The 27,117-nt window shown below is 43.4% G+C and overlaps 1 protein-coding gene across 3 annotated transcripts; it reads right to left on the reverse strand.

Annotated features, from left to right (window-relative positions):
* Positions 1 to 17,274: 17,274 nt before the first annotated feature.
* LOC113614019 (SLAM family member 9-like) lies at positions 17,275 to 27,065 on the reverse strand. 3 transcript variants are annotated; one of them, XM_027095270.1, is made up of 5 exons: positions 25,314 to 27,065; positions 24,028 to 24,378; positions 20,682 to 20,887; positions 20,172 to 20,438; positions 17,275 to 18,588 (listed from the first exon to the last, which is right to left on the reverse strand). In XM_027095270.1, the coding sequence occupies exons 1-4, from the start codon at positions 25,609 to 25,611 to the stop codon at positions 20,394 to 20,396; spliced, it is 900 nt and encodes a 299-aa protein (XP_026951071.1). In that variant the 5' UTR covers positions 25,612 to 27,065; the 3' UTR covers positions 17,275 to 18,588; positions 20,172 to 20,393. The 3 variants fall into 3 exon arrangements, with proteins under 3 accessions (XP_026951071.1, XP_026951072.1, XP_026951070.1); XM_027095271.1 differs by lacking the exon at positions 20,682 to 20,887; XM_027095269.1 differs by lacking the exons at positions 17,275 to 18,588; positions 20,172 to 20,438 and having other exon boundaries at positions 20,446 to 20,887.
* Positions 27,066 to 27,117: the final 52 nt, after the last annotated feature.

Below are 27,117 nucleotides of genomic sequence, written 5' to 3' on the forward strand. Positions count from 1 at the left end.
AATTTGGTAAAGTAGCAGGATACAAAATTAATGAACAGAAATCTCTTGCATTCCTATACCCTAACAATGAAAGATCAGAAAGAGAAATTAAGGAAACAATCCCATTCACCATTGCAACAAAAAGAGTAAAATGCCTAGGAATAAACCTACCTAAGGAGGTAAAAGACCTGTACTCACAAAACTATAATATACTGATGAAAGAAATCAGATAACAAAAACAGGTGCAGAGATATACCATGTTCTTGGATTGGAAGAATCAATATTGTGAAAATGACTATACTACCCAAAGCAATCTACAGATTCAATGCAATCCTTATCAAATTACCAATGGCATTTTTCACAGGACTAGGACAAAAAAATCTTTAAAATTTATGGAAACACAAAAGAACCCGAATAGGCAAAACAATCTTAAGAAAGTAAAATGGAGCTGGAGGAATCAGGCTCCTTGACTTGAGACTGTACTACAAAGCTATAGTAATCAAGACAGTATGGTACTGGCACAAAAACAGAAATATAGATCAATGGAACAGGATAGAAATCCCAGAGATAAACCCATGTACCTATGGTCAACTAATCTATGACAAAGGAGGCAAGGATATACAATGGAGAAAAGACAGTCTCTTCAATAAGTGGTGCTGGGAAAACTGGACAGCTACATGTAAAAGAATGAAATTAGAGCACTCCCAAACACCATACACAAAAATAAACTCAAAATGGATTAAAGACCTAAATGTAAGACTGGACACTATAAAACTCTTATAGGAAAACATAGGAAGAACACTCTTCGACATAAATCACAGCAAGATCTTTTTTGATACACCTCCTAAAGTAATGGAAATAAAAACTAAAATAAACAAATGGGATCTAATGAAACAAAAGCTTTCGCAAAGCAAAGGAAACTACAAACAAGACATAAAGGCAGCCCTCAGAAGGGGAGAAAATATTTGCAAATGAATCAATGGACAAAGGATTAATCTCTAAAATATATAAACAGCTCATGCAGCTCAATATTAAAAAAACAAACAACCCAATCCAAAATTGGGCACAAGACCTAAATAGACATTTCTCCAAAGAAGATATACAGGTGGCCAAGAAGCACATGAAAAGTTGCTCAACATCGCTAATCATTAGAGAAATGCAAATCAAAACTACAATGAGGTATCACCTCACACCAGTTAGAATGGGTATCATTAGAAAATCTACAAACAATAAATGCTGGAGAGGGTGTGGAGAAAAGGGAACCCTCTTGCACTGTTGGTGGGAATGTAAACTGATACAGCCACTATGGAGAACTGTATGGAGGTTCCTTAAAAAACTAAAAATAGAATTACCATATGACCCAGCAATCCCACTACTGGGCATATACCCAGAGAAAACCATGATTCAAAAAGACACATGCACCCCAATCGTCATTACAGCACTATTTACAATAGCCAGGTCATGGAAGCAACCTAAATGCACATTGACAGATGAATGGATAAGGAAGATATGGTACATATATACAATGGAATATTACTCAACCATATAAAGGAACAAAATTGGATCATTTGTAGAGACATGGATAGATCTAGAGGCTGTCATACAGAGTGAAGTCAGAAAGAGAAAAACAAATATCGTATATTAACACATATATGTGGAACTTAGCTAAATGGTACAGATGAACCGGTTTGCTGGACAGAAATTAAGACACAGATGCAGAGAACAAATTTATGGACATCAAGGTGGGAAAGTGGTGGTGGTGGTGGGGAGTGGTCATAGACTGAATTGGGAGATTGGGATTGACATATATATATACTAATATGTATAAAATAGATAACTAATAAGAGCCTGCTGTATAAAAAATAAATTAAATTAAATTTAAACATTAAAAAAAAAAAAAAAACAGAGAGGAAACAGTGAAAGTAAGGTCACAATGCACAGTAGTGACTTTAGGGTTTTCCATCAAGTCATTTAGAAAGCCCTGGGTCAGCTCGCTCCTGCCCCCTCCTGGTGCCAGCTGGCAAATTCAACCAATTTACTAGTCAGTTGGTTTTTTTTATTGTTTTGTTTGTTTGTTTGTTATAAATTTATTTATTTATTTTTGGCTACATTGGGTCTTCGTTGCTCTGCACAGCCTTTCTCTAGTTGCAGTGATTGGGAGCTACTTTTCATTGCAGTGCACAGGCTTCTCATCATGGTGGCTTCTCTTGTTGTGGAGCACAGGCTATAGGTGCACGGGCTCAGTACTTGTGGCACACGGGCTCAGTAGCTATGGCTCACAGGCTCTAGAGCACAGGCTCAGTAGTTGTGCACACGGGCTTAGTTGCTCCGCCGCATGTGGGATCTTCCCAGACCAGGGCTTCCCAGACCCGTGTCCCCCTGCATTGGCAGGTGGATTCTTAACCACTGCACCACCAGGGAAACCCCTTCTCTCTGAAAGTTTTGAGAATATTTTTTCTATTCCTTTTCTTTTTCTATGCACGATCTTGTGGCTGGAAGTGGGTGTTTTTTCATTTATATTTCTGGGAATCAGATGGGCCCTTTGTGAAAGAGAAAACCACAGGCCCCAAATGGTGTCACTTGTGCTAAAGCCCATGACCAGAAACCTAGATTTAATATCTGACCTAATTGTAGTTATGACCTTCCCCAGGGACATAATCTTAATTAGCCAGTCTGGAATTTTCTGGTCAGTATCAGTGAGGTATTCTGTCACATGTGTTCTCTCCATCCCCCTGTCAAAGGAAGAAGAGGTAGTCTGCATGATAGACCCTCACCTTCTTCTCAAAAGAAAGTGACCCAGCCTGAAAACATGCCTTCTTTTCTTTTATTGACAAATTCTTTGCCCAACACTCCTATAAAAACCCTCCGTTTTGTACAGCTCCTCAGAGCACCCTTCTATTTACTAGATGGTATGCCGATCTATTCATGAATCATTGAATAAAGACAATTAGATCTTCAAATTTACTCAGTTGGATTTTGGTTTTTTTAACACAATTGAAAAACATATGTTCTTTAGCTCTAAGCGAAAAAAATTGTATTATTTCTTTCTTAAATTTCTTCTCTCTGTTTTCTTGACTCTCTCTTTCTGGAACTTGTATTATTCAGATGTTGGGGTTGCTGGGCTGATTCTTTAACTGTCTTATCTTTTCTCTTTTATTTTTATCTCTTTGCCTTTTGCTCTGCTTTCTGAGTTCCTCAACCTAATTTTCCGAAAATTCCATTGTTTTTTATTTATTTCTGTTATCGTATATTTTATTTTCTAGAGCGTTTCCTTATTTTCTGATTTTTTCAGTTTTTCTTATTTGGCATTCTATTCCTTTTTTTTTTTTTAGGTTTTATTTTATTTTTTTCTTCCAGTTTTGAGATATAATTGACATAAGCACTGTATAAGTTTAAGGTATACAACATAATGATTTGACTTACACACATCATGAGATGATTACCACAATAATTTAGGGAACATCCATCATCTCATATAGATATAAAATTCTATTTTATAGAATTTTATTTTATAGAAAAATATAAATTTTTCTATTTCTAAAGAATTAGAAAAAACTGTCTTCCTAAGGATGAAAACTCTTAGGATTTACTGTCTTAACAACTTTTACATACAACATACAGCAGTGTTAATTATATTTATCATGCTATATATTACATCCCTAGTACTTATTTATCTTATAACTGGAAGTTTTTACTTTTTGACCACCAATTCATCCAATTCTCCCTCCCCCCACCTCACTGTCTCGGGTAACCACAAATATGCTCTCTTTTTCTATAAGTTTGTTTGTTTGTTTTTGAGGTATAATTGACTTACAACACTATGTTAGTTCCTATTACACAACATAGTGATTTGGTAGTTCTTTACATTTCAAAATAATCACCAGGATAGGTCTAGTTACAATATGTCACCATTCAAAGATACATAGTTATTAACTATATTCTCCACACTGTACATAAGTATTTATCTATCTGTGATTGTTTTAAGTTGTTGATCTCTTAAGTTCAAATACATTTTAACAACCCTGAATTTTTATCCCCTCCTCATGTTTACTGTTTTTGACATCATATTTTACATCTTTTTGTTTTGTGTATCCCTTAACTATTTATTGCAGATAGAGATGATTCTACTACTTTTGTCTTTTACCTTTCCTACTCACTTTATACATGGCTGATCTGCTACCTTTACTGTGTATTTGCCTTTACCAATGAGATTTATCCTTTCATAACTTTCATGTTTCTAGTTGTGGCCTTTCTTTTTCACTTAGTGAAGTCCCTTTAACATTTCTTATAAAGCTGGTGTGGTGTGAACTCTTTTAGCTTTTGCTTGTCTGTAACACTTTTGATTTATCCATTAAAACTGATTGAAAGGGGCTTCCCTGGTGGCGCTGTGGTTGAGAGCTCGCCTGCCGATGCAGTGGACACGGGTTCGTGCCCCGGTCCGGGAGGATCCCACATGCCGCCGAGCGGCTGGGCCCGTGCGCCATGGCCGCTGGGCCTGCACGTCTGGAGCCTGTGCTCCACAGCGGGAGAGGCCACAATGGTGAGAGGCCCGTGTACGGCAAAAAAAACTGATTGAAAGTCTTGCTGGGTAGAGTATTCTTGGTTGTAGATTTTTCCCTTTGATGAAAGGGGCACTCCCTTTTGGCCTACAGTGTTTCTGCTGAAAAACCAGGTGATATATGGGAGTTTCCATGAATGTAATTGTTGCTTTTCCTTGCTGCTTTTTTTTTTTTTTTACATCTTTATTGGAGTATAACTGCCCTACAATGGTGTGCTAGTTTCTGCTTTATAACAAAGTGAATCAGTTATACATATACATATGTTTCCATATCTCTTTCCTCTTGCGTCTCCCTCCCTCCCACCCTCCCTACCCCACCCCTCCAGGTGGTCACAAAGCACCGAGCCAATCTCCCTGTGCTACGCGGCTGCTTCCCCCTAGCCACCCACTCCACATTTGTCAGTGTGTATATGTCCATGCCACTCTCTCGCTTTGTCACAGCTTACCCTTCCCCCTCCCCATATCCTCAGGTCTATTCTCTAGTAGGTCTCTGTCTTTATTCCTGTCTTACCCCTAGGTTCTTCATGACATTTTTTTTTCTTAAATTCCATATATATGTGTTAGCATATGGTATTTGTCTTTCTCTTTCTGACTTACTTCACTCTGTATGACAGAATCTAGGTCCATCCACCTCATTACAAATAGCTCAATTTCGAGGCTTCCCTGGTGGCGCAGTGGTTGAGAGTCCGCCTGCTGATGCAGGGGACGCGGGTCCCTGCCCTGGTCCGGGAGGATCCCACATGCCGCGGAGCAGCTGGGCCTGTGAGCCATGGCCGCTGAGCCTGCACATCCGGAGCCTGTGCTCCGCAACGGGAGAGGCCGCAACAGTGAGAGGCCCGCGTACTGCAAAAAAATAAAAACAAACAAATAGCTCAATTTCGTTTCCTTTTATGTCTGAGTAATATTCCATTGTATATATGTGTCACATCTTCTTTATCCATTCATCCAATGATGGACACTTAGGTTGTTTCCGTCTCCTGGCTATTGTAAATAGAGCTGCAATGAACATTTTGGTACATGACTCTTTTTGAATTATGGTTTTCTCGGGGTATATGTCCAGTAGTGGGATTGCTGGGTCATATGGTAGCTCTATTTGTAGTTTTGTAAGGAACCTCCATACTGTTCTCCATAGTGGCTGTACCAATTCACATTCCCACCAGCAGTGCAAGAGTGTTCCCTTTTCTCCACACCCTCTCCAGCATTTATTGTTTCTAGAGTTTTTGATGATGGCCATTCTGACTGGTGTGAGATGATATCTCATTGTAGTTTTGATTTGCATTTCTCTAATGATTAATGATGCTGAGCATTCTTTCATGTGTTTGTTGGCAATCTGTATATCTTCTTTGGAGAAATGTCTATTTAGGTCTTCTGCCCATTTTTGGATTGGGTTGTTAGTTTTTTTGTTATTGAGCTACATGAGCTGCTTGTAAATTTTGGAGATTAATCCTTTGTCAGTTGCTTCATTTACAAATATTTTCTCCCATTCTGAGGGTTGTATTTTGGTCTTGTTTATGGTTTCCTTTGCTGTGCAAAAGATGCTACAAATAGATGGAGAGATATACCATGTTCTCAGATTGGAAGAATCAACGTTGTGAAAATGACTCTACTACCCAAAGCAATCTACAGATTCAATACAATCCCTATCAAACTACCACTGACATTTTTCACAGAACTAGAACAAAAAATTTCACAGTTTGTATGGAAACACAAAAGACCCCGAATATCCAAAAGATCTTGAGAACAAAAAACAGAGCTGGAGGAATCAGGCTCCCTGACTTCAGACTATACTACAAAGCTACAGTAATCAAGACAGTATGGTACTGGCACAAAAAGAGAAATATAGATCAATGGAACAGGTTAGAAAGCCCAGAGATAAACTCATGCACATATGGTCACCTTATCTTTGATAAAGGAGGCAGGAATGTACAGTGGAGAAAGGACAGCCTCTTCAATAAGTGGTGCTGGGAAAACTGGACAGGTACATGTAAAAGTATGAGATTAGATCACTCCCTAACACCATACACAAAAATAAGCTCAAAATGGATTAAAGACCTAAATGTAAGGCCAGAAACTATCAAACTCTTAGAGGAAAACGTAGGCAGAACACTCTATGACATAAATCACAGCAAGATCCTTTTTGACCCACCTCCCAGAGAAATGGAAATAAAAACAAAAATAAACAAATGGGACCTTGCTGCTTTTAATATTCTCTCTTTATCTTTAATTTTTGACATTTTCATTACAGTGCTTCTTGGTGTATTCCTCTTTGGGTTGATTCTGTTTGGGACTTCCTGGACCTGTGTGTCTGTTTCGTTTCTCATGTTAGGGAGGTTTTCAGCTATTATGACTTCAAAAATGTTCTCTGCCCCTTGCTTTCTCACTTCTCCTTCTGAGACCCCTATAATGTGAATGTTAGTATGCTCGATATTGTCCCAGAGATCTCTTAAACTGCCCTCATTTCTTTTTATTCTTTATTCTTTTTTTTCTGTCCCTCTATACTGATTTCCCTTACTCTGTCTTCCAGATCTCTGATCTGTTCCTCTGTATCATCTAACCTACTGTTGATTCTATCTAGTGTACTTTTCATTTCAGTTATTGTATTCTCCATCTCTGTTTGGTTCTTCTTCATATTTTCTAACTCTTTGTTAAAACTTCTAACTGCTCACTCTGTTCATCTATTCTTCTCCTGAGTTCTATGATGATATCTTTTTTTTTTTTTAATGTTTATTTGGCTATATCGGGTCTTAGTTGTGGCACATGGGATCTTTCACTGTGGTGCATCAGCTCTCCATTGCAACACGCAGGCTTCTCTCTAGTTGCGGTGCACAGGCTCCAGAGCACACGGGCTCAGTAGTTGCAATGTGTGGATGCTCTAGTTGTGGTGCGTGGGCTCCAGAGAGTGCAGGCTCAGTAGTTGTGGTGCACAGGCTTAGTTGCCCTGTAGCCTGTGGGAACTTATTTCCCCAACCAGGAATAGAACTCATGTCCCCTGCATTGGAAGGTGGATTCTTAACCACTGCACCACCAGGGAAGTCCCTATGATAATATTTTTGATCATTACCTTGAACTCTTTATTGGGTAGATTGCCTATCTCCACTTCACTTAGTTTTTCTGGGCTTTTATCTTGTTCCTTCATTTTGAACACATTTCTCTGTCCCCTCATTTTGCCTAATTTGTTGTTTTTATTTCTATGTATCCAATAGATTGGCTATATTTCTTGACCTTGGAGAAGTGGCCTTCTGTAGGAGACATCATATGTGTCCCAGCAACACACTCCCTTCTGATCACTGGAGCTATATGCTTTAGGGATGTTCCCTATCTGGGCTGTGTGGGTTCTTCTATTGCTGTGGGCTGACTATGGTGGATGATCTGGTAGGCGTGACTGGCCCCCAGTTGATTGCCAGGTCCTGTCTTATGCAGAGGCTGCCAGCCACTGGTGGGTAGGTTTTATCATGAGGCTGCTCGCTGCAGGACCCCAGGAGGCCCAGGGGCTAGTCTTGGCCCACTTAGGTAGAACTGGGTTCTGGAGTGTGTAGTTATAGAACCAGAGGTCCAAGATCTAATGTTGGCCTGCTGGTGAGTGGAGCTGGATGCTGGGGCAGCTGGCTAAGTGGTCCAAGGTCTCTTGGAGCTGGTATCAGCCTACTGGTGGGTGAAACCCGGTCCTGGGCCTAGTGCAGACTCACTGTGGGGAGAGCTGGGGCCCAGGTCTCTGCCAGCAGGGCCCTAGGGATTCCCAGAGTTGGTGTTTCAGGCCACTGGTGGGCAGGACTGGGGCCCAAGGGGTCCTAGAGCTGATGCCTGCCCACTGGTGGGTGAGGCTGGTCCCAGGAAGAATGCCAGCCCACTGGTGTGAGGGGCTGGCTGGGTCTTAGGCCCTCTGGTGGAAGTGGCTATGAGCTCAGGGGTTCTTTAGGACCAGGCCTGCTGGTAGGTGGGGCTGTGTCCCTGACCAGCTAGCTTCTTGACCTGGGGCATCCCAGTACTGTTGCCAACAGGCTGGTGGGCTGGGCCAGGTCCCTGAACTAATAAGCTAGAGGGAGGATTCCAAAATGGCACTTGCCAGCACCAGTGCCCAGGTAGTAGAACAAGTTCCCCAAAATGGCTGCCACCTGTGTCTACATCCCCAGGGTGAGTTCCAGTGGCCTCCTGCTTCTCCGGAGGCTCTCCAAGGTCAGCAGGTAGGTCTGATCCACCCTGGGTCCCAGAGTATGTAAGATCCTGTGTGTTCACTTTAAGAGTGGAGTCTCTAAAAGGAACCCTCCTACACCATTGGTGGGAATGTAAATTGGTGCAACCACTATGGAAAACAATATGGAAGTTCCTCAAAACACTAAAATTAGAGTTCCCATATGATCCAGTAATCCCACTCCTGGGCATATATCCAGAAAAGATAAAATTCTAATTTGAAAAGATACATGCACCCCAATGTTCATAGCAGCACTATTTACAGTAGCCAAGACATGGAAACAACCTCATCAATAGTCTCTCTGTAAACAGTTATAATTTTGCTGTGCCTGTGGGAGGAGATGAGCTCAGGGTCTTCCTACTCCTCCATTTTCCATTCTATTCCTTTTATGTGTGTGGGGGTATAGTTGTTTTACAATGTTGTGTTAGTTTCTGCTGTACAGCATGGTGAATCAGCTATATGTATACATATATCACCTTTTTTGGGATTTTCTTCCCATTTAGGTCACCACAGAGCACTGAGTAGAGATCCCTGTGCCATACAGCAGGTTCTCATTAGTTATCTATTTTATACATAGTAGTGTAAATATGTCAGTCCCAATCTCCCAATTCATCCCAACCCCCTTTCCCGCCTTGGTGTCCATACGTTTGTTCTCAACATCTGTGTCTCTATTTCTGCCTTGCAAACAAGTTCATCTGTATGATTTTTCTAGAATCCATATATATGCATGAATATACAAAATTTGTTTTTCGCTTTCTGACTTACTTCGCTCTGTATGACAGTCTCTAGGTCCATCCACGTCCCTACAAATGACCCAGTTTTGTTCCTTTTTATGGCTGAGTAATATTCTATTGCACATATATACCATATCTTCTTTATCCATTGGTCAGTTGATGGGCATTTAGGTTGCTTCCATGATCTGGCTATTGTAATAGTGCTGCAGTGAACATTGTGGTTCATGTGTCTTTTTGAATTATGGTTTTCTCAGGGTATATGCCCAGTACTGGGATTGCTGAGTCATATGGTAATTCTATTTTTAGTTTATTAAGGAACCTCCATACTGTTCTCCATAGTGGCTGTATGAATTTACATTCCTACCAACAGTGCAAGAGGGTATCCTTTTCTCCACACCCTCTCCAGCATTTGTTGTTTGTAGATTTTTTTGATGATGGCCATTCTGACTGGTATGAGGTGATGATACCTCATTGTAGTTTTGATTTGCATTTCTCTAATAATTAGTGATCTTTTCCAGTGCCTGTGGCCAACTGTATGTTTTCTTTGGAGAAATGTCCTTTTACGTCTTCAGCCCATTTCTTGATTGGGTTGTTTGTTTTTTTGGTATTGAGCTGCATGAGTTGTTTGTATATTTTGGAGATTAATGCCTTGTCAGTTGCTTTGTTTGCAGATATTTTCTCCCATTCTGAGGGTTGTCTTTTCTTCTTGTTTATAGTTTCCTTTGCTGTGCAAAAGCTTTTAAGTTTCATTAAGTTCCATTTATTTATTTTTGTTTTTATTCTCATTATTCTAGGAGGTGGGTCAAAAAAGATCTTGCTGTGATTTATGTCAGAGTGTTCTGCCTATGTTTTCCTCCAAGAGTTTGATAGTGTCCAGTTTTACATTTAGGTATTTACTGCATTTTGAGTTATTTTTGTGTATGGTGTTAGGGATTGTTCTAATTTCATTCTTTTATCTGTAGCTGTCCAGTTTTCCCAGCACCACTTATTGAAGAGACTGTCTTTTCTCCATTGTATATCCTTGCCTCCTTTGTCATAGATTAGTTGACCATAGGTGTGTGGGTTTACTTCTGGGCTTTCTATCCTCTTCCATTGATCTATATTTCTGTTTTTGTGCCAGTACCATACTGTCTTGATTACTGTAGCTTTGTAGTACAGTCTCAAGTCAAGGAGCCTGATTCCTCCAGCTCCATTTTACTTTCTTAAGATTGTTTTGCCTATTCGGGTTCTTTTGTGTTTCCATAAAAATTTAAAGATTTTTTTGTTCTAGTTCTGTGAAAAATGCCATTGGTAATTTGATAGGGATTGCATTGAATCTGTAGATTGCTTTGGGTAGTATAGTCATTTTTACAATATTGATCCTTCCAATCCAAGAACATGGTATATCTCTGCATCTGTTTGTGTCATCTAATTTATTTCATCAGTATCTTATTGTTTTCTGAGTACAGGTCTTTTACCTCCTTAGGTAAGTTTATTCCTAGGTATTTTACTCTTTTTGTTGCAATGGTGAATGGGATTGTTTTCTTAATTTCTCTTTCTGATCTTTCATTGTTAGTGTATAGGAATGCAAGAGATTTCTGTTCATTAATTTTGTATCCTGCAACTTTATAAAATTCATTGATTAGTAATTTTCTGGTGGCGTCTTTAGGATTTTCTATGTATAGTATCATGTCATCTGCAAAGTATGACAGTTTTACTTCTTTTCCAATTTTGATTCATTTTATTTCTTTTTCTTCTCTGATTGCTATGGCTAGGACTGCCAAAACTATGTTGAATACTAGTGGCCAGAGTGGACATCCTTGTCTTGTTCCTGATATTAGAAGAAATGCTTTCAGTTTTTCACCATTGAGAATGATGTTTGCTGTGGGTTTGTCATATATGGCCTTTATTATGTTGAGGTAGGTTCCCTCTATGCCCAGTTTCTGGAGAGGTTTTATCATAAATTGTTGCTGAATTTTGTTGAAAGGTTTTTCTGCATCTATTGAGATGGTCATATGATTTTTATTCTTCAATTTGTTAATATGATGTATCACATTGATTGATTTGCATATACTGAAGAATCCTTGCACTCCTGGAATAAATCCCACTTGATCATCGTGTGTGATCCTTTTAATGTGTTGTTGGATTCAGAGGCTAGTATTTTGTTGAGGATATTTGCATCTATGTTCATCAGTGATATTGGCCTGTAATTTTCTTTTTTTGTGACACCTTTGTCTGGTTTTGGTATCAGGGTGATGATGGACTCGTAGAATGTGTTTGGGAGTGCTCCCCTCTCTGCAATTTTTTGGAAGAGTTTGAGAAGGAAGGGTGTTATCTCTTCTCTAAATGTTTGATAGAATTCACCTGTGAAGCCATCTTGTCCTGGACTTTTATTTGTTGGAAGATTTTTAATCACAGTTTCAATTTCATTACTCATGATTGGTCTGTTCATATTTTCTATTTCCTCCTGGTTCAGACTTGGAAGGTTGTACCTTTCTAAGAATTTGTCCATTTCTTCCAGGTTGTCCATTTTACTGGCATATAACTATATGTAGTAGTCTCTTATGATTCTTTGTATCTGTCAGTGGTAACTGACAGTGGTAACTTCAGTGCACTGTCAGTGGTAACTTCTCCTTTTTCATTTCTAATTTTATCAATTTGAGTCCTCTCCCTTTTTTTCTTGATGAATCTGGCTAAAAGTTTATCAATTTTGTTTATCTTCTCAAAGAATCAGCTTTTAGTTTTACTATCTTTGCTAGCATTTCCTTCATTTCTTTTTCATTTATTTCTGCTCTGATCTTTATGATTTATTTCATTCTGCTAACTTTGGGGTTTGTTTGCTCTTCTTTATCTAATTGCTTTAGGTGTAAGGTTAGGTTGTTTATTTGAGATTTTTCTTGTTTCTTGAGGTAGGATTGTACTGCTATAAACTTCCCTCTTAGAACTGATTTTGCTGCATCTCATATGTTTTGGGTCATTGTGTTTTCATTGTCATTTGTTTCTAGGTATTTTTTGATTTCCTCTGATTTCTTCCGTGATCTCTTGGTTATTTAGTAGCATATTATTTAGCGTCCATGTGTTTGTATTTTTTCACATTTTTTCCAGTAATTGATATCTAGTCTCACAGTGTTGTAGTCAGAAAAGATACTTGATACAATTTCAATTTTCATAAATTAACCAAGGCTTGATTTATGACCCAAGATATGATCTATCCTGGTGAATGTTTCATGAGCACTTGAGAAGAAAATGTATTCTGTTGCTTTTGGATGGAATATCCTCTAAATATCAATTAAATCTATCTGGTCTATTGTGTCAATTAAAGCTTGTGTTTCCTTATTTATTTTCTGTCTGGATGATCTGTCCATTCGTGTTAGTGGGGGCGTTAAAGTCCCCCACTATTATTGTGTTACTGTTGATTTCCCCTTTTATGGCTGTTAGCATTTGCCTTATGTTTTGAGGTGCTCCTATGTTGGGTGCATATATATTTATAACTGTTTTATCTTCTTCTTGGATTGATCCCTTGATCATTATGTAGTGTCCTTCCTTGTCTCTTATAACAGTCTTTATTTTAAAGTCTATTTTGTCTGATATAAGTTTTGCTTTTTCAGCCTTTTTTTTTTTTTTTTTTTTGCATGGAATATCATTTTCCATCCCCTCACTTTCAGTCTGTATGTGTCCCTAGGTCTGAAGTGGACCTCTTGTAGACAGCATATATATGGGTCTTGTTTTTTTTGTCCATTCAGCCAGTCTGTGTCTTTTGGTTGGAGCATTTAGTCCATTTACATTTAAGGTAATTATCAATATGTATGTTCCTATTACCATTTTCTAAATTGTTTTGGGTTTGTTTTTGTAGGTCTTTTTCTTCTCTTGTGTTTCCAACTTAGGGAAGTTCCTTTAGCATTTGTTGTAGAGCTGGTTTTGTGGTGCTGAATTCTCTTAGTTTTTGCCTTCTGTAAAGCTTTTGTTTTCTCTGTTAAATCTGAATGAGAGCCTTGTTGGGTAGAGTAATCTTGGTTGTAGGTTTTTCTCTTTCATCAATTTAAATATATCCTGCCACTCCCCTCTGGCCTGCAGAGTTTCTGCTGAAAAATCTGTTAATAACTTTATGGGGATTCCCTTGTATGTTATTTGTTGCTGCTTTTAATATTTTTTCTTTTTATTTAATTTTTGTTAGTGTGATTAATATGTGTCTCAGCCTGTTTCTCCTTGAGTTTATCCTGTATGTGACTCTCTGCGCTTCCTGGACTTGATTGATTATTTCCTTTTCCATGCTAGGGAAGTTTTCAACTATAATCTCTTCAAATATTTTCTCAGACCCTCTCTCTCTCTCTTCTTCTTCTGGGACCCCTATAATTTGAATATCGGTGTGTTTAATGCTCTCCCAGAGGTCTCTGAGACTGTCCCCAATTCTTTTCATTCTTTTATCTTTATTCTGCTCCATGGCAATTATTTCTACCATTCTACCTCCCAGCTCACTTATCCATTCTTCTGCCTCAGTTATTCTGCTATTGATTCCTTCTAGAGTATTTTTAATTTCAGTTATTGTGTTGTTCATCACTGTTTGTTTGTTCTTTAGTTCTTCTAGGTCCTTGTTAAACATTTTTTGTATTTTCTCCACTCTATTTCTGATATTTTGGATCATCTTTACTATCATTATTCTGAATGCTTTTTCAGGTAGATTATCTATTTGCTCTTCACTTATCTGATCTTGTGGGGTTTTACCTTGTTCCTTTGTCTGCAACATATTTCTCTGTCTTCTCATTTTGTTTAACTTGTTGTGTTTGGGGTCTCCTTTCTGCAGGCTGCTGGGTCATAGTTCCTCTTTCTTCTGGTGTCTGCCTCCAGTGGGTGAGGCTGGTCCGGTGGCTTGTGTAGGCTTCCAGGTGGGGGGACTGGTGTCTCTGTTCTGGTGGGTGGAGCTGGATCTTGTCCCTCTGATGGACAGGGCCGCATCAGGTTGTGTGTTTTGGGGTGTCTGTGAGCTTAGTATGGTTTTAGGCATCCTGACTGCTAATGGGTGGGATTGTGTTCCTGTCTTGCTAGTTGTTTGGTGTGAGGCGTCCAGCACTGGAGCTTGCTGCCCCTTGGGTGGAGCCGGGTTTTAGTGCTGAGATGGAGACCTCTGGGAGAGCTCTCACTGATTAATATTCCCTGGGACCAGGGGTTCTCTGGCGGTCCAGCGTCCTGGACTTGGCTCTCCCACCTCAGAGGTTCAGGCCCAAAGCCTGGCCAGAGAACTAAGATTCCACAAGCCACGTGGCTTGGAAGAAAAAAAAGGAAGAAAGAGAGAAAACGAACAGACAAACAAAACCCCAAGTCAAATGGTAAAAGCAAAACCAAACGGACAAAAACACACAAAGAAACACACAGACACACAAAAACAGAAAATAAAGGTAAAGAGAGAGAACTGAAAAGCAGAGAGCAACCAAACAGTAAATGAACCTGAAAATGAAAACAAACAATAAAAATGAAATTAACAAAGACAAAAAACAAATCAAAAGCAGAAAGTAAAGTAAAAAAAAGGCAAAAAAGTATAAAACAAACACACAAAAATGATCAAAAAAATAAAAACAAAATAAAAGAAATAAGAAAATAAAAGGAAAAAACACAAAAGTAAAGTAAAAATGGAAAATATAGTTTAAAAAAGATAAAATCAAAGCCAAACAAAGAAAAAAACAAGGAAAAAACACAATATAACAAAAAAGTAAAGTAAAAATAGAAAAAATTTAGAATATATTAAAAATAAAAGCATAAAAAATAAAAGAAAAATATGTAAAAAAATAAAGGAATAAGAAAAAGGGCAATGACAGAAAAAACCCAAAAACAACAAAAATAATTGTAAAAATGATAACATTTTCCTGAGGCTTCAGCTGTCAGTGTCCTTGCCCCCTCAGTGAGCCACAGTGAATCCCTGCCTCCACCTGAAGTCCTCCAAAATCTCTAGGTAGTTCTCTGGACCAGCTGTAGGCACTTTGGGGCCAGCTCAGACTCTGAACTGTCCCAACTCCTGTGTGTCCTTGCCTCCAAAGTCCACAGTTACCTACAAAGTCCACAGCCTTAATTGTGGGAACACTTGTCTATTCAGATATTCTGTAGGTGCAAGGTTTACCAAGCAGATTGCAGGGATTTAATCAGCTGCTCCTGAGGCTGCACAGAGAGATTTCCCTTCCTCTTTGGTTGCACTGCCCCTGGGGCTTTACTTTGGTTTTGGCCCCACCTCTGCTTGTGGGCCACCCTCAGGCATCTGTTCCCCGCCCAGGCAAGAAGGGTCGAAAGCAGAGGCTGATTAGGGCTCACTTGCTCACTCAGGCCAGGGAGAGGAAGGGATACGGCAGTCACAACTGGGATGTGTGAGGACTGCCTGGGGCGGCAGAGACCAGCAGGAAGTTGCAACAGCCTGAGGCGTGCTGTAAGCTCTCCTGGGGAATTTGGCCCCAGATCGCAGGGCCCTCGGCAGTGGCGGGCTGTGCAGGCTCCTGGAAAGGTGTGGGCAGTGACCTGCTCTTGCTCACAGGACCTTTGGTGGTAGGGGCAGCAGCAGACCTGCCTCTGGGGTCCAAGATAGCAGCCGCAGCTCACTCCTGCCTCTGGAGCTTGTGTAGGTTGTGCCCTGCCACCTGTGAGTGCACAGAGATAGAAGCTCCTATGGCAGGCCTGCTCCTCTCCTTGCGCACCCCCAAACAGTGGTCTCTTGCCTCTCTGGCAGGCCCAGGTTTCTTCCCAGACTCCCTCAGCTGTGGTGCATTAAGCCCCCTCAGGCTGTCTTCACACAGCCAACCTCAGACCTCCGAAGCCCGAGCCTCAGCATTCAGCCACCACCCACCCCAGCGGGCGAGCAGACAAGCGTCTCAGGCTGGGGAGTGCTGGTCAGCACTGACCCTCTGTGCAGGAGTCTCTCTGCTTTGCCCTCCACATACCTGTTGCTGTGCTCTCTTCTGAGGCTCTGAAGCTCCCCACCAATCCCCACCAGTGAGGGCACTTCCTAGTGAGTGGAGACTCTTCCTCCTTCACAGCTCCCTCCCAAAGGTGCAGGTCATATCCCTATTCCTTTGTCTCTTTTTGTTTTCTTTTTTCCTTTGCCCTACCTGGTTACATGGAGATTTTCTTGCCTTTTTGGAAGTCTGAGGCCTTTTGCCAGCTTTCAATGGAGGTTCTGTGGGAGTTGTTCCACATATAGATGTATTTTTGATATATCTGTGGGGAGAAGGTGATTGCCACGTCTTACTCCTTTGTCATCTTGAGAAGCTCCCCACTCCTTTTTAAAAATGTAATGTTTTCTCATGTGTTTCTAAGAATATTAAATACAGGTTTAGAGGCTTTTATTTCATTTTCTCTTGCTCCCTGCATTATCTCTCTTCCAGGTTCCTTTTTTTTTTTTTTCTAATTGATTCTGTTTGTTTGGAGGCTGTCTTTCTCAACTGAGGTTTTCCTCAAATATCTTGTGATTCCAGCACCCCATTTACATTTCAGAATAAATCACTAACTACTTGGCTAGAAGATTTGTGTGTAATGGGTGGAGTTTGTCAATCCTCATTGTAAGTGAAATAGGAACCAAGGTAATCAGCTGAGAGTGAAAAAAGAGAAGGAGATGTTCAAGTCCTCTCTCACACCTAAATTATGATTTTGGCTCCATTGTTTATATATGGTTCAAACTCTAGATAAACTATTTAGCACTTCAGAGCAGCTTCCTGTCAGAACCTCGTAGGAGAGACTTTCTTCTTATTTTAACTTCTTTCTTTTGCTAGCTGTTGAGCACTCAAGGAAATTTTAAGCTAAAGATCCCATTTTCTTCTTCCTTTATCGAAAGCAGAAAGAAAAACACACACACACAATGGTATAGGTCCCAGATTTTTACGAAACTTTCTGATAGTCTTCAAATCTTAAAAAGAATGTTCTCAACTCTAATCCAACTAGTTATTCATGCATTAAAAAAAATATTGAAATATCTACCACAAGCCAAGAACTCTATTACCCTTTGGGTTTACAGTTGTAAACAAAATAGATACAGTTCTTGTCCTCATGGGCTGAATGTCTTGTGGGGGAGAGAGACAATAAACAAGTAAACTAATGTGGTGCTCCAAGGACAATGATGCTTCAAGGATAAAGGACGACGTTGCCTGAAAAGGTGTCAGCGTTACACCCCCTACTGGACTCTTAATTGCCCTCCCCACCATGTTGTAATGGTTACAAAATTCCTGAGCCCACCTGGGCAATGCTCACCTGGGAAACAGGACCTGTCCCAACTAAGGAAAGGCATATGTCCTGTCCCACTCCCACTCTATAGAAGGAAGGTATATGTGCCTTGACCAATCAGTAAATGAAATTTTCACCTTGGACCATTCTTTTGTGTTCTGGCTATAAAAACTGAGCAGTAGCACACGTTCTGGCTTGAGTGTCCCAGACTACTAGGAAGTCAACACGCTGTTCTGGCAGCGACCCTGCCCTCCAATAAATTCTATCTTCTTTACATTCTGCCTTGTGTCTAGAAATTATTTTCCAACCCTCGTTCAGACCACGACAACTAACAAATAAATATATATTTACAAATTGTGATAATTTGACAAAACTGAACTGGGTACAATGACTATGAATAAGTAAGACCTGCTTCAATAAGGTGGTCAAAGGCTGCTCCAAGGAGATGAAATTTAAGTTGAATCTGGGTCCTCTGAGCCCATTTACTTAAATTTTAACAAAAAATAATGTATATGCACAAAATTTAATAGTTTTGTTAATTACATATTATCATTATATATTAACTATGCTTCAAACCATTCAATTTTTCTTATGTGAATAAGCCCTCTTTTCTTTCTGAACACTTTAAAACAGTTAAGACATAAACAGATTATTTTAAACTGAAGATATGTAGCAGTTTCTTGCTTGTTTTGAACTCGGTTTGCAAAAGAAATCAGTTTTCCACTTAATCAGAATCGACGTCTCTCTCTCACTCACACCAGGAGATGCTGGTATCAGGTCACACTCCTCTCTCTCTGTGTAGACTTCCTTATCTCTGTGTCTCACAGGGTGACCCTCTTCTCACATTCTTCCTCTTGGCTTCTCCACAGGTCAAGGTGAAATCTATTTAATCTGCAAAGCTCCCAGGATCAAAAAGAGAAGAAACTCTTTCCTCAAGGAGCAGAGTAGGAAGGAACCTGAATAAACAATGATCACAGGTTGGGAATTGGGTAAAAGGAAGAGAAGAAAAGAAATGGGAAGACAGGGAAACAGGGAAAGGAGTATTCCAGGAAGAAAAGTCAGAGGTGTGAGTGGGCTGGAGATCCCTTGAGGAAGCTGGATCTGGGGATGGAGCTGAAATGTTCTCCAGGCCCCATAGAGAAGGAGGGAGAATGTTAATGTCTGAAGCCAATTATCCTGTTTCCTTGTGTCCCATTACACCCAGCCTAGGCTGCCCCTTAAAATCTTGTCAGATTCACACTTCAGACACCTATTATTACATGCTGTGTATTGGAGATGCAGAGAAGGGTAAGCATGGGCTTTGTCATGGTTCCGTGGAGAACACAGACACATGCACAAAGGCCATTATACAGCACGCTCAGTGCTCTCCTAAAGTCATTTACTAGGGTTAGCCGCAGATCGTGATGATTGTAACGGTGAGTTCCCCAAGGGGTGGGAATATATCCAGACCTCTTCTTCACTGTACCTTCAATGACTAGAACAACACTGGGTGCCTTAAAAATGCTCTGTAAATGCATGTTGCTTAATGAAGAAAGAGGTGCAAAAATATTTATACCTTAGATAGTGGGCAGACATCATAGGGTTTTAAGCGAAAAGAAACATAAGCATGGCTTTCATTTAGAATTAACCCCCTAGCAGCACAGTCAGGAGGATGATTGGGAGGGGAGGGGAGTTAGGAGACCAGGTGAGGAATACGTGAAGTGAGGAAGGTGTGAGCAATGGCTGGTAGCGTGAGGAAGACAAGGGCTCTAAATAACCAGCTTTCTGCCTTTGGCAACAGGAAGAAAACAAGGGATGTGGGGAGAGGCATGGGCATGGGGCAACATCAGTCCTGGGAAGGACTGTGACCCGAGAGAAGAGGTCCAGGAGAGAGCAGCCCATGTGGCTGAGGAGAGCAGGTCGAGGGTAACAGAATTGAGGAGTAGCCCCTGAGCTTACCTATCAGGATGCTACTGGGGCAAACCAGCCACAAGGGGTTGAGGAGTGAATGGCTGGTGAGGAACCAGAGACAGGGAGCAGAGACAACTGTTTCAGAGGTCAGTGGAGAAGAGGAGAGGAACAGGTGTGTTTGGACCGAGGCAGTTTCCTGTCATGGCCTGTGGAACCCAGGAGAGGCCACCCTTGCCCACCGGAGGAGCACAGCCCTGTTACCCTCTCGGAGCAGCTCTAGGCAGGAGTAGGGGCTGAGGCTTCTCTGAGGACACAAGCAAGGAGGTCTGGGACCCCTCCTCGGTGGGCTCTGCGGGACTGAGTGAGGATGGGGGAAGCACCTTCCCTCAGGGAGTGCCGGGAATGAGCCAATACCCAGCTGAGTCTGCTGCAAGTCCAGGCATGGGGGTCTGGGGCCAACAGAAGGTGGGCAGAGTGGGATGGTAGTGCCAGAACCCTCATCTCCTGCCACCCCAGAGATGCTCCCTCCTGCAAACTAATCCTGCCCTATTTTTCTTTAACCACTCCTAGAACCCTGAGGAAGGCAGGCAGGGATGCTGTGAATCTGGACCGAGTCTGCAGTGAAAGGTTCTCAGAAGGAAGCGATTACCTGAGCAGAGGGGCCTGACAGGGATGGAGCTGGAGCTCTGGCTGATGGGGTTCTTGGCAGTACAGCGATACCTGTCACTGACCCCAGATCTCCAGGACACGCTGAGAGTGGTCCGCCTGTGAGACGCAACTGCCCCCTGGTCTTGGGGGTCCCAGCTCTACTTAACATCCTCTCCAGCCTGGTCCATCCAGCAAGCCAGGGTGATGAAGCAGGTCCCATCCTTCATGATCTGAGAGCTGGCCGTGATATTGGGCTCTTGCAGACTCTCTGTTCCAAGAAGAGATAGTTCAAGCTGTAAGAAGGCTCTGGCTTGGCCAAGCAGAGGAGAAGAAAGGTCAGAGTTCAAACGTAGGCCCTCTACCCCCCACCCCCACCACAGCCGCGCAGGGTGAAATCCTTGGTGTTGTTGATCGGAGGACTCTGCAGAGTTATCCAGGCTTTATAGGAGCCAGAGTCCTGCAGCCTCAGGGAGCTGATCTGAAGAGGGTAGTTGTGGCGGAGGACACTCACTCTCCTGCTCTTGGGTCCCTGCATCCCAGCAACAAGGATTGGTTTGCCTGCCCGTCCTGGTTGCAAAATAGCCACAAGCCCTGGAGAGCTCCAGGTAACCTTTTCAACCTCCTGCCCCACCAGGACTTCCAGAGGCAGAGGGGCCGACTTCCCAAGGGTGCTGATCACTATCTCCCCTACTGATTCCCCTCCCAGGATTCCTGGTCCTGCAGATGGAGAGAGAAAACCACAGCTTCAGCGTCAGAGTCTCCCTGGCCACTTGGGGCAGCCATAGGTCCCATCCAGCCCCTCCTGCCCAGACCACTCCAGCCTCCCCATCAGGTCCAGCGGGTCTCCTTCCTCTCCCCTGACCACACAGACCAACCCTGGCCCCCCCACTCTCTCAAGGGTGTTCACCCCTCTCCTCGGGGCCTGAAGGGGACAAGACTCCTTCCTCCAGCTTCCGTCCACTCTAGAGCTGCCAAGCAGGGTGTGTGCTTGGGTTTCAGGTACCTGTGCATGAGGGCGGCACCAAGACAGGGAGGGAGCTGTTGTTACCAACTGGGTTCTTGACCACAGAGGTAAGGTTCAGAGCACTGTTCCCAGGTCTCAAGGAGACACTGAGGACAGACCCTCCGTGGGACACAACAGTCCGGGGCCCCAGGGGTGTCCAGCTGCAGGTCACAGTGCCTCCTCTGCTTTCTGCCATGCATGTTAGGATGACGAGGCAGTGTCCATTCCCACTCATCCTAGAGCTCATTGTGACACGGGGCCGGGCCAGCTGCTCTTTGTGTGCAACAAAGAACCAACGGAAGACTGGAAAACTGCTCTGGACCTTCCCTTCACAGGGCAGAAGCAGGAGGCGTGGCTGCCAAGACCCTGCGCCACCCTGAATATACAGAAGGAACAACAGAGGCAGAAGCTGGCCACGTCTATTCTCAAGCTTTGGGCTTTATAAGGCATGTCACTTAATATCTCCTCAGATTCCCAGAACAATCTTATGAAGTAGGTAGGGAAGGTGTTATATCTACTCTATTAAGTTACTTGCCCAGAGTCTCATCGATCCTAAATCCAATGGATCTGACCTCAAAGCTGAATTCCTACCCTGCCCTGAGTAGATGAAGGCTGTCTGTACGGGCAAACAAGGAACCGTGTTGTAATTACATCTTCCTCCAGTAGGGCGCTCTGCAGTATACACTGAGCTTCCAGATGATGAACCAGGCTCCCAGAGGAGGCGGCCCTATGCCTTTGAGGTTTCTCCTACGTCCTTGCATTCCCTTCCACCTCCACTCCATCCCTTCTCATCCCGGGACCAGGCACCCAGATGCTCTCCTTAATGTATCCAGAGTCTCGTTATTTGCCCACCTGCCTCCCCAGGCCAGAATCAGGACGGTTTGAGGGCAGCAGCAAGAGCAGTTGCAGACAACAGACAATCAGGACAGGCAACAAAGTCACAAGGCTTGGGAGAAGACTGCTCTGCTATTGGGCCTCTGCCCTGGGGTCCACCTGACAGTAGCCCCAGGGGCAACTCAACTGTGCAAAATAGGACAACACAGCCCGGAATGTCCCCCAGGAGAAGGCAAGCTGGACATGTCCACTGCTGGGTAACTTTCTGCTGCCTCACTCCAGTGTGTCTTCCATAGACCAGGCCCTGGGATCCAAACCCTTCCCCTGCGACCCCTCCTGCAGGCCCTTGTCTCTTCAGTGTCCTCTCAAGCTCAGGAAGATAAATACAGGGACATATGAGAAATCCAGGGTGTGGCATTGGGGTACCTGAGTTCTATTCCCAGCTCTCTGCATCTTTCTAGCTCTCTGTCACGGGTATGTCATTTTTTTCTCTCTGAGACTCAGTCTCCTTAGCCTAGAAATCAAAACCCCTTTCCTGCCTGTTAGCAAGGCTGTCACGAACCGCCACTGACTTGGGAAATACCCTGTGAAGGATGAAAGCCTGGCCCCTTATCATCACTCTTGCCCCAGGAGCCCTCTCTGATTGGTTTGCACAGCTTTATATCCTGCCCAGAACGCGCACTGAGCTCATCTTGCCAGAATGACCATCAGCATAGTGCGAGGGCTCTCCCACCACCCCTGGGGTGAACAGTCCTACCCCAGGTCCCAGCAGCCCCTCACCCAGTGTTCCCTCACCCTGTCTGAGGAATGGGCCACAGCCATTGCAGGCCAGTTTATGGCAGAAATGCTTTCTCCCCAACCATGTGAACCTGACCTTGGCAATTCCATCATCCCCGACTTAAAAAAAAAAAAATGCCTTCACCTAATAGGAATATTTCCTGTCACACAGACCAGGAAGATGTCTGAGAAGGATATCCACTTTCTCTCCATCACTTAGCTTCCTGTGTTCATCCTCACTCCTCATTGGTACCTTTCCTGCGACCCACTGTAGAGGAACAGCTCTGCCATGGCATCATGGTGACCTTGCCTGGTGAACTTGCCATCCATGGCCTCCTTGTTCCTCAAGCAAAGACTAGAATCACGGCTAATCCGAGTCTTGCAAAAGGCCTTGTGATCCTCCCAGAACACGACAGGAGGGTGGCTTGTGAAGAATTACCTTGAAGCCATCTCCCACAGGACTCCCACCGGTCCCTCCTGGGAGGCTGTCATGAGCAGTTTGTCATGGGGTTCAGGGCTTCCTGCTCCACCCTCGCAGAACAGAGCTGCTGACTACGAAACCTTTTCTCTGCAGTCTAGAATTTGTTTCTCAGCAACCCCCGTTATGTTCATCCGGTTCCTTTTTTCTCAGTGTCATCATTTCTGGGGCGTGGGATGAGGACCTTTGGCCCCTCTCCCTCTCACTACCTATATAAGTAATAAGCTGTTTGAATCTAAAAGTACTTGACTGTGAATTCACTGGCCGATCTTGCTGCTGCGTATGCCTGACACCCCCCGCCCCCGACTCCTTGTCCCCTTTGTAGTTTCCCCTGCTAAAACAGTCGTTTAAATTTCCTTAAATGAATATGATAATAGTGTTCTCGTACATCTGTACAGAGCTTTACAAAGTTCTTTCCCATGAATTTCATTCTCACAGAAGGTAGTGTTCCTATTTTAGCAAGGAGAAAGCTCAAGGCCACACAAGTAGGTTGTGGCAGAAGCCAGTTCTCAGGGCCTGAAATACCATTCTCTGCCCAGACCCAGCGGTTCTGCTGCAACTGGTCTGGGACACGTCCTGGGCCCCGAGATTTTTCAGGGTATTCTCCCAGGTAACTCTATTTTCCATGTTTTTCCCCAGTGAGCACGTGTTAGCCTTTTAATTAGAAAGAAAATTATAAATGTAACCAAAGTGGGAAAGGCTATAAAAATGTCTGAAAAACAGTCACCACACACACCCACCTGTTGCCGTTCCCCAGACACTCACCATAGACGTGCAGGCTGTACTCCCAGGCGTGGGTGATGCGGGAACTCCACAGATTAACGTGGGCTCGGTAGGACCCTGCACCCTCCCAGCTCAGGTGGCTGATCTGCAGGGAGCAGCCTGGGCCCATCACACTCAAACGACCCCAGTACTGCGTTTCTGCCTGGTAAAAGGTGTCTGGCCCTCCAGCTTCTACCAAGGTTACCGTGGCTATTACCCCGGACACCAAACGACACATCCAGTAGATGTTCTCCACCTGCTGTCCATCCTGCAGCTGCAGGGGCAAAATGACAGACCCCCCTAGGGTCCCAGTTACCACCGTGGGGGCTGAGTCCTCTCTGGAAGCCCCTGGTCCTGCAAACACAGAACAGAGGCTTCAGAGGCAGCCTATTACATTGGAGGCTCACAACAGGCCTGAGAGAGAGTCAGGGCCATGATTATTATTCCTATTTTATAGGTGAGAAAACAGAGATCCACAGAATTTAGATGCCTTGCTCAAGACTACATAGCTAGTTATAGGGATAGAACTAGAACACAACTTGGTCACTCCTCCACACCAAAGTGGTCTCCTTCAGCATTTACATTAATTAACATATAAGGAAATAATCAATGAAGGCTGTCCTAAGGGTTGCAGGTACTAAGTGTCATGGAGAGTAAGCAAAATTCTTGGGAGGGGCCTGTGGGGGCGGTGATCTCCGCTGTTTCTGTGAGTCACTCTCTTGCCCATTCAGGGAATAGGACCAGAACTCACTTAGCCCAGCTGCATCCACAGCAGGAACTGCTTTCCAGCATCCCCCATAATTGCTTATTTGGCCACTTCTGAAACAAAAGCCAGCTCCTCTGAGGCCCAGCCAGGAATCTGGGAACATATCTTTCCAGAGCAGGGGGTATGGTGCTGTGCCAAGCCAGGTTAAGCACGGTCAGTGGGACAGTCATTTGGATACCAGCCTATACTGCCCTTGAGAGAAGAGTGTAACACCAGGGCACTAGTCAGACTGCCCAAGTTCAAGCCATTGCTCTACCAGGTGCTAGCTGTGTGATCTTTGGCAGGTTACTTAACCTCTCTGAGTCCTGGTTTTCTCACCTGTGAAACAGGGAGTACCATCTTCCAGGATTTTGTGAGTGTTAAATGAGATAATGCAAGGAAATGCCTCACTATGGTATTATTAAAGACACTTAACGTCCCTGAAATAAGTTGGTGACTGCATCTTGTTTGCATCCTTACCAAAACTAGTCAGTGCTCTTGCAGGGAAATGTAAAAAAAAACACTCCTAAGTAGTGCGACCCACCTCTATTTTTGCAACACCGACACAGTCCCAGGAGGCAGAAAGTCTGAAACTGACTCAGGTCTGCTGCATAGCTGTTTAAAGAGAAAAGGCTGCCTGGCCCGGGGAGGGATGCAGGTCCTGATTCAAACTGGAATCTAGATGCACTGGCCGCATCACTGATTCCTAGGCCTGGTGGTGAGGTTTTTCTGCTGAAAGTGGAACTGAGAAGTCCTGTGATAGTAGCTGTGGTGACGAGGGGTAGGGGTGTGGTTGCTGTCTTGTGGGAGTGGGGATTCCACACTGTGGGGACGTACAACATCCTGGGTGCCCACCACAGAATCCACTTGACGGCCTGGCGTTCATTTCTTCCATGGAGCTCTTCTGGCTCCACTTGGAGGATGGTACAAATCGGCTGGAAGCATGCCAAGGCAATGCTAGCACCAGATGGATCTTTCTCATCCCAAGTTGGCCCAGGACCTAAAGTCTGGCCCGGAGGAATTCCACCTTGACCAAGCAGCTATGGTCACCCTTGCACCCTTGAGCGCAGTAACTCGTTAAGCCTAGTTCAAGTGCTACTTCCTTTCTGGAGCCTTAGCTGAGCTCCATACTTCCGGTCTGGCCATGCTTTCCTCCTAGTTTCCTTCAGCCTGTGCTTTTGTTGGCTTGTTTTGTTTAAAGCTTTTACTTCATTCTGCCTCATACAACTAGCTGGGTTGTTTGTGTTTCCCCATAGTTCATGAGCTCCCCAAGGACAGGAGAAGGTAGAAGGGAATTAGTATCTGAGCAATAAAGTAAAGTAAGGCTGATGGTTTAGCCACGTGGTTAGGTGCAGTGGGATGTGTGTAGAGCTTCCCTTTCTGAATCCTGTTTCTGGATTCAATGAGGGAAAGAGACACAAAGGGATCAGATCAGTACATGAAACGCCAGTGCCAGACACTGCTGAGGACGTTAAGCACATTATTTTATCTAACTTTCCCAGCAAACTAGTAAGGTCCGTATTTTTATTCCCACTTCACAGATGAAGACCATGAGACTCAAAGAGCTTAAGAAAATTACTTGCCCAGAGTCACCAGCTAGGAAGCAATAGAGGTCACATGAAACCCAAGTTCGCCTGACCCCGAAGCTTATGCTCTGTTGACTACACTGCGCTGCCAGCAGCAGAATTGCACCACACCTAATTCCTCCCTGTGTGCCACTGACCCCGTTCCCCACCACACACACACAGCACAGGACCAGCGCACAAGAGGCCTCAATAAATGTTTCTGGAATTGAACCGAAGAAATATGAACATTTTTTAAGGCAGGACCTGTCTCACCCATTCTTTTGCCACGTGCCCTAGGGATGCCCCTGTGAACAGTGACCTCCAAGGGCCTGGCCTGGACGCCACAGAGGAAGGGAAGCTCACAGATGTGCTTGTTGCTTCATGGAGGGTTATGAAAGTGGAGGCAAGGGGAAGCTTCCAGGAATCCGGCGTCTGAGTTTCAATTCTGTGACTTTGGTTGGGGACACTGTGGCTCTCTGAGTTTCCTTGCTGCTGCTGCATTCCCACAGCTGGGCCGTGCTGACTTCCATTCTCACAGATCACCAGCTGTGTGCCGGAAGATGTCACCTAATCTCTCAGTCCACCGTCTGTAAAATATGCTTAATACTACCTGCCTTATCTATATCACAAGATTGTTGGAGGAATCAGATTATTTAATTTCTTTCTTTCTTTAATAAATTTATTTATTTAATTTTTTATATTTGACTGAGTAGGGTCTTCGTTGCTGCGCGCGGGCTTTCTCTAGTTGCAGTGAGCGGGGGCTGCTCTTCGTTGCGGTGCGCG

This window comes from Aethalodelphis obliquidens, unplaced genomic scaffold (assembly GCF_003676395.1).
Source record: "Aethalodelphis obliquidens isolate GAN/ISIS:26980383/991018 unplaced genomic scaffold, ASM367639v1 scaffold90, whole genome shotgun sequence".
Lineage (NCBI taxonomy): Eukaryota > Metazoa > Chordata > Mammalia > Artiodactyla > Delphinidae > Aethalodelphis > Aethalodelphis obliquidens.

Coding starts and splice junctions, on each gene's coding strand:
- LOC113614019 (XM_027095269.1), bottom strand. CDS start 25,611: ATGTTGTACGTCCCCACAGTGTGGAATCCCCACTCCCACAAGACAGCA. Junction 24,379..25,313: donor TCGGTGTTGCAAAAATAGAG/GTGGGTCGCACT, acceptor CTGTGTTTGCAG/GACCAGGGGCTTCCAGAGAG. Junction 20,888..24,027: donor GTACAGCCTGCACGTCTATG/GTGAGTGTCTGG, acceptor CTCCATCTGCAG/GACCAGGAATCCTGGGAGGG.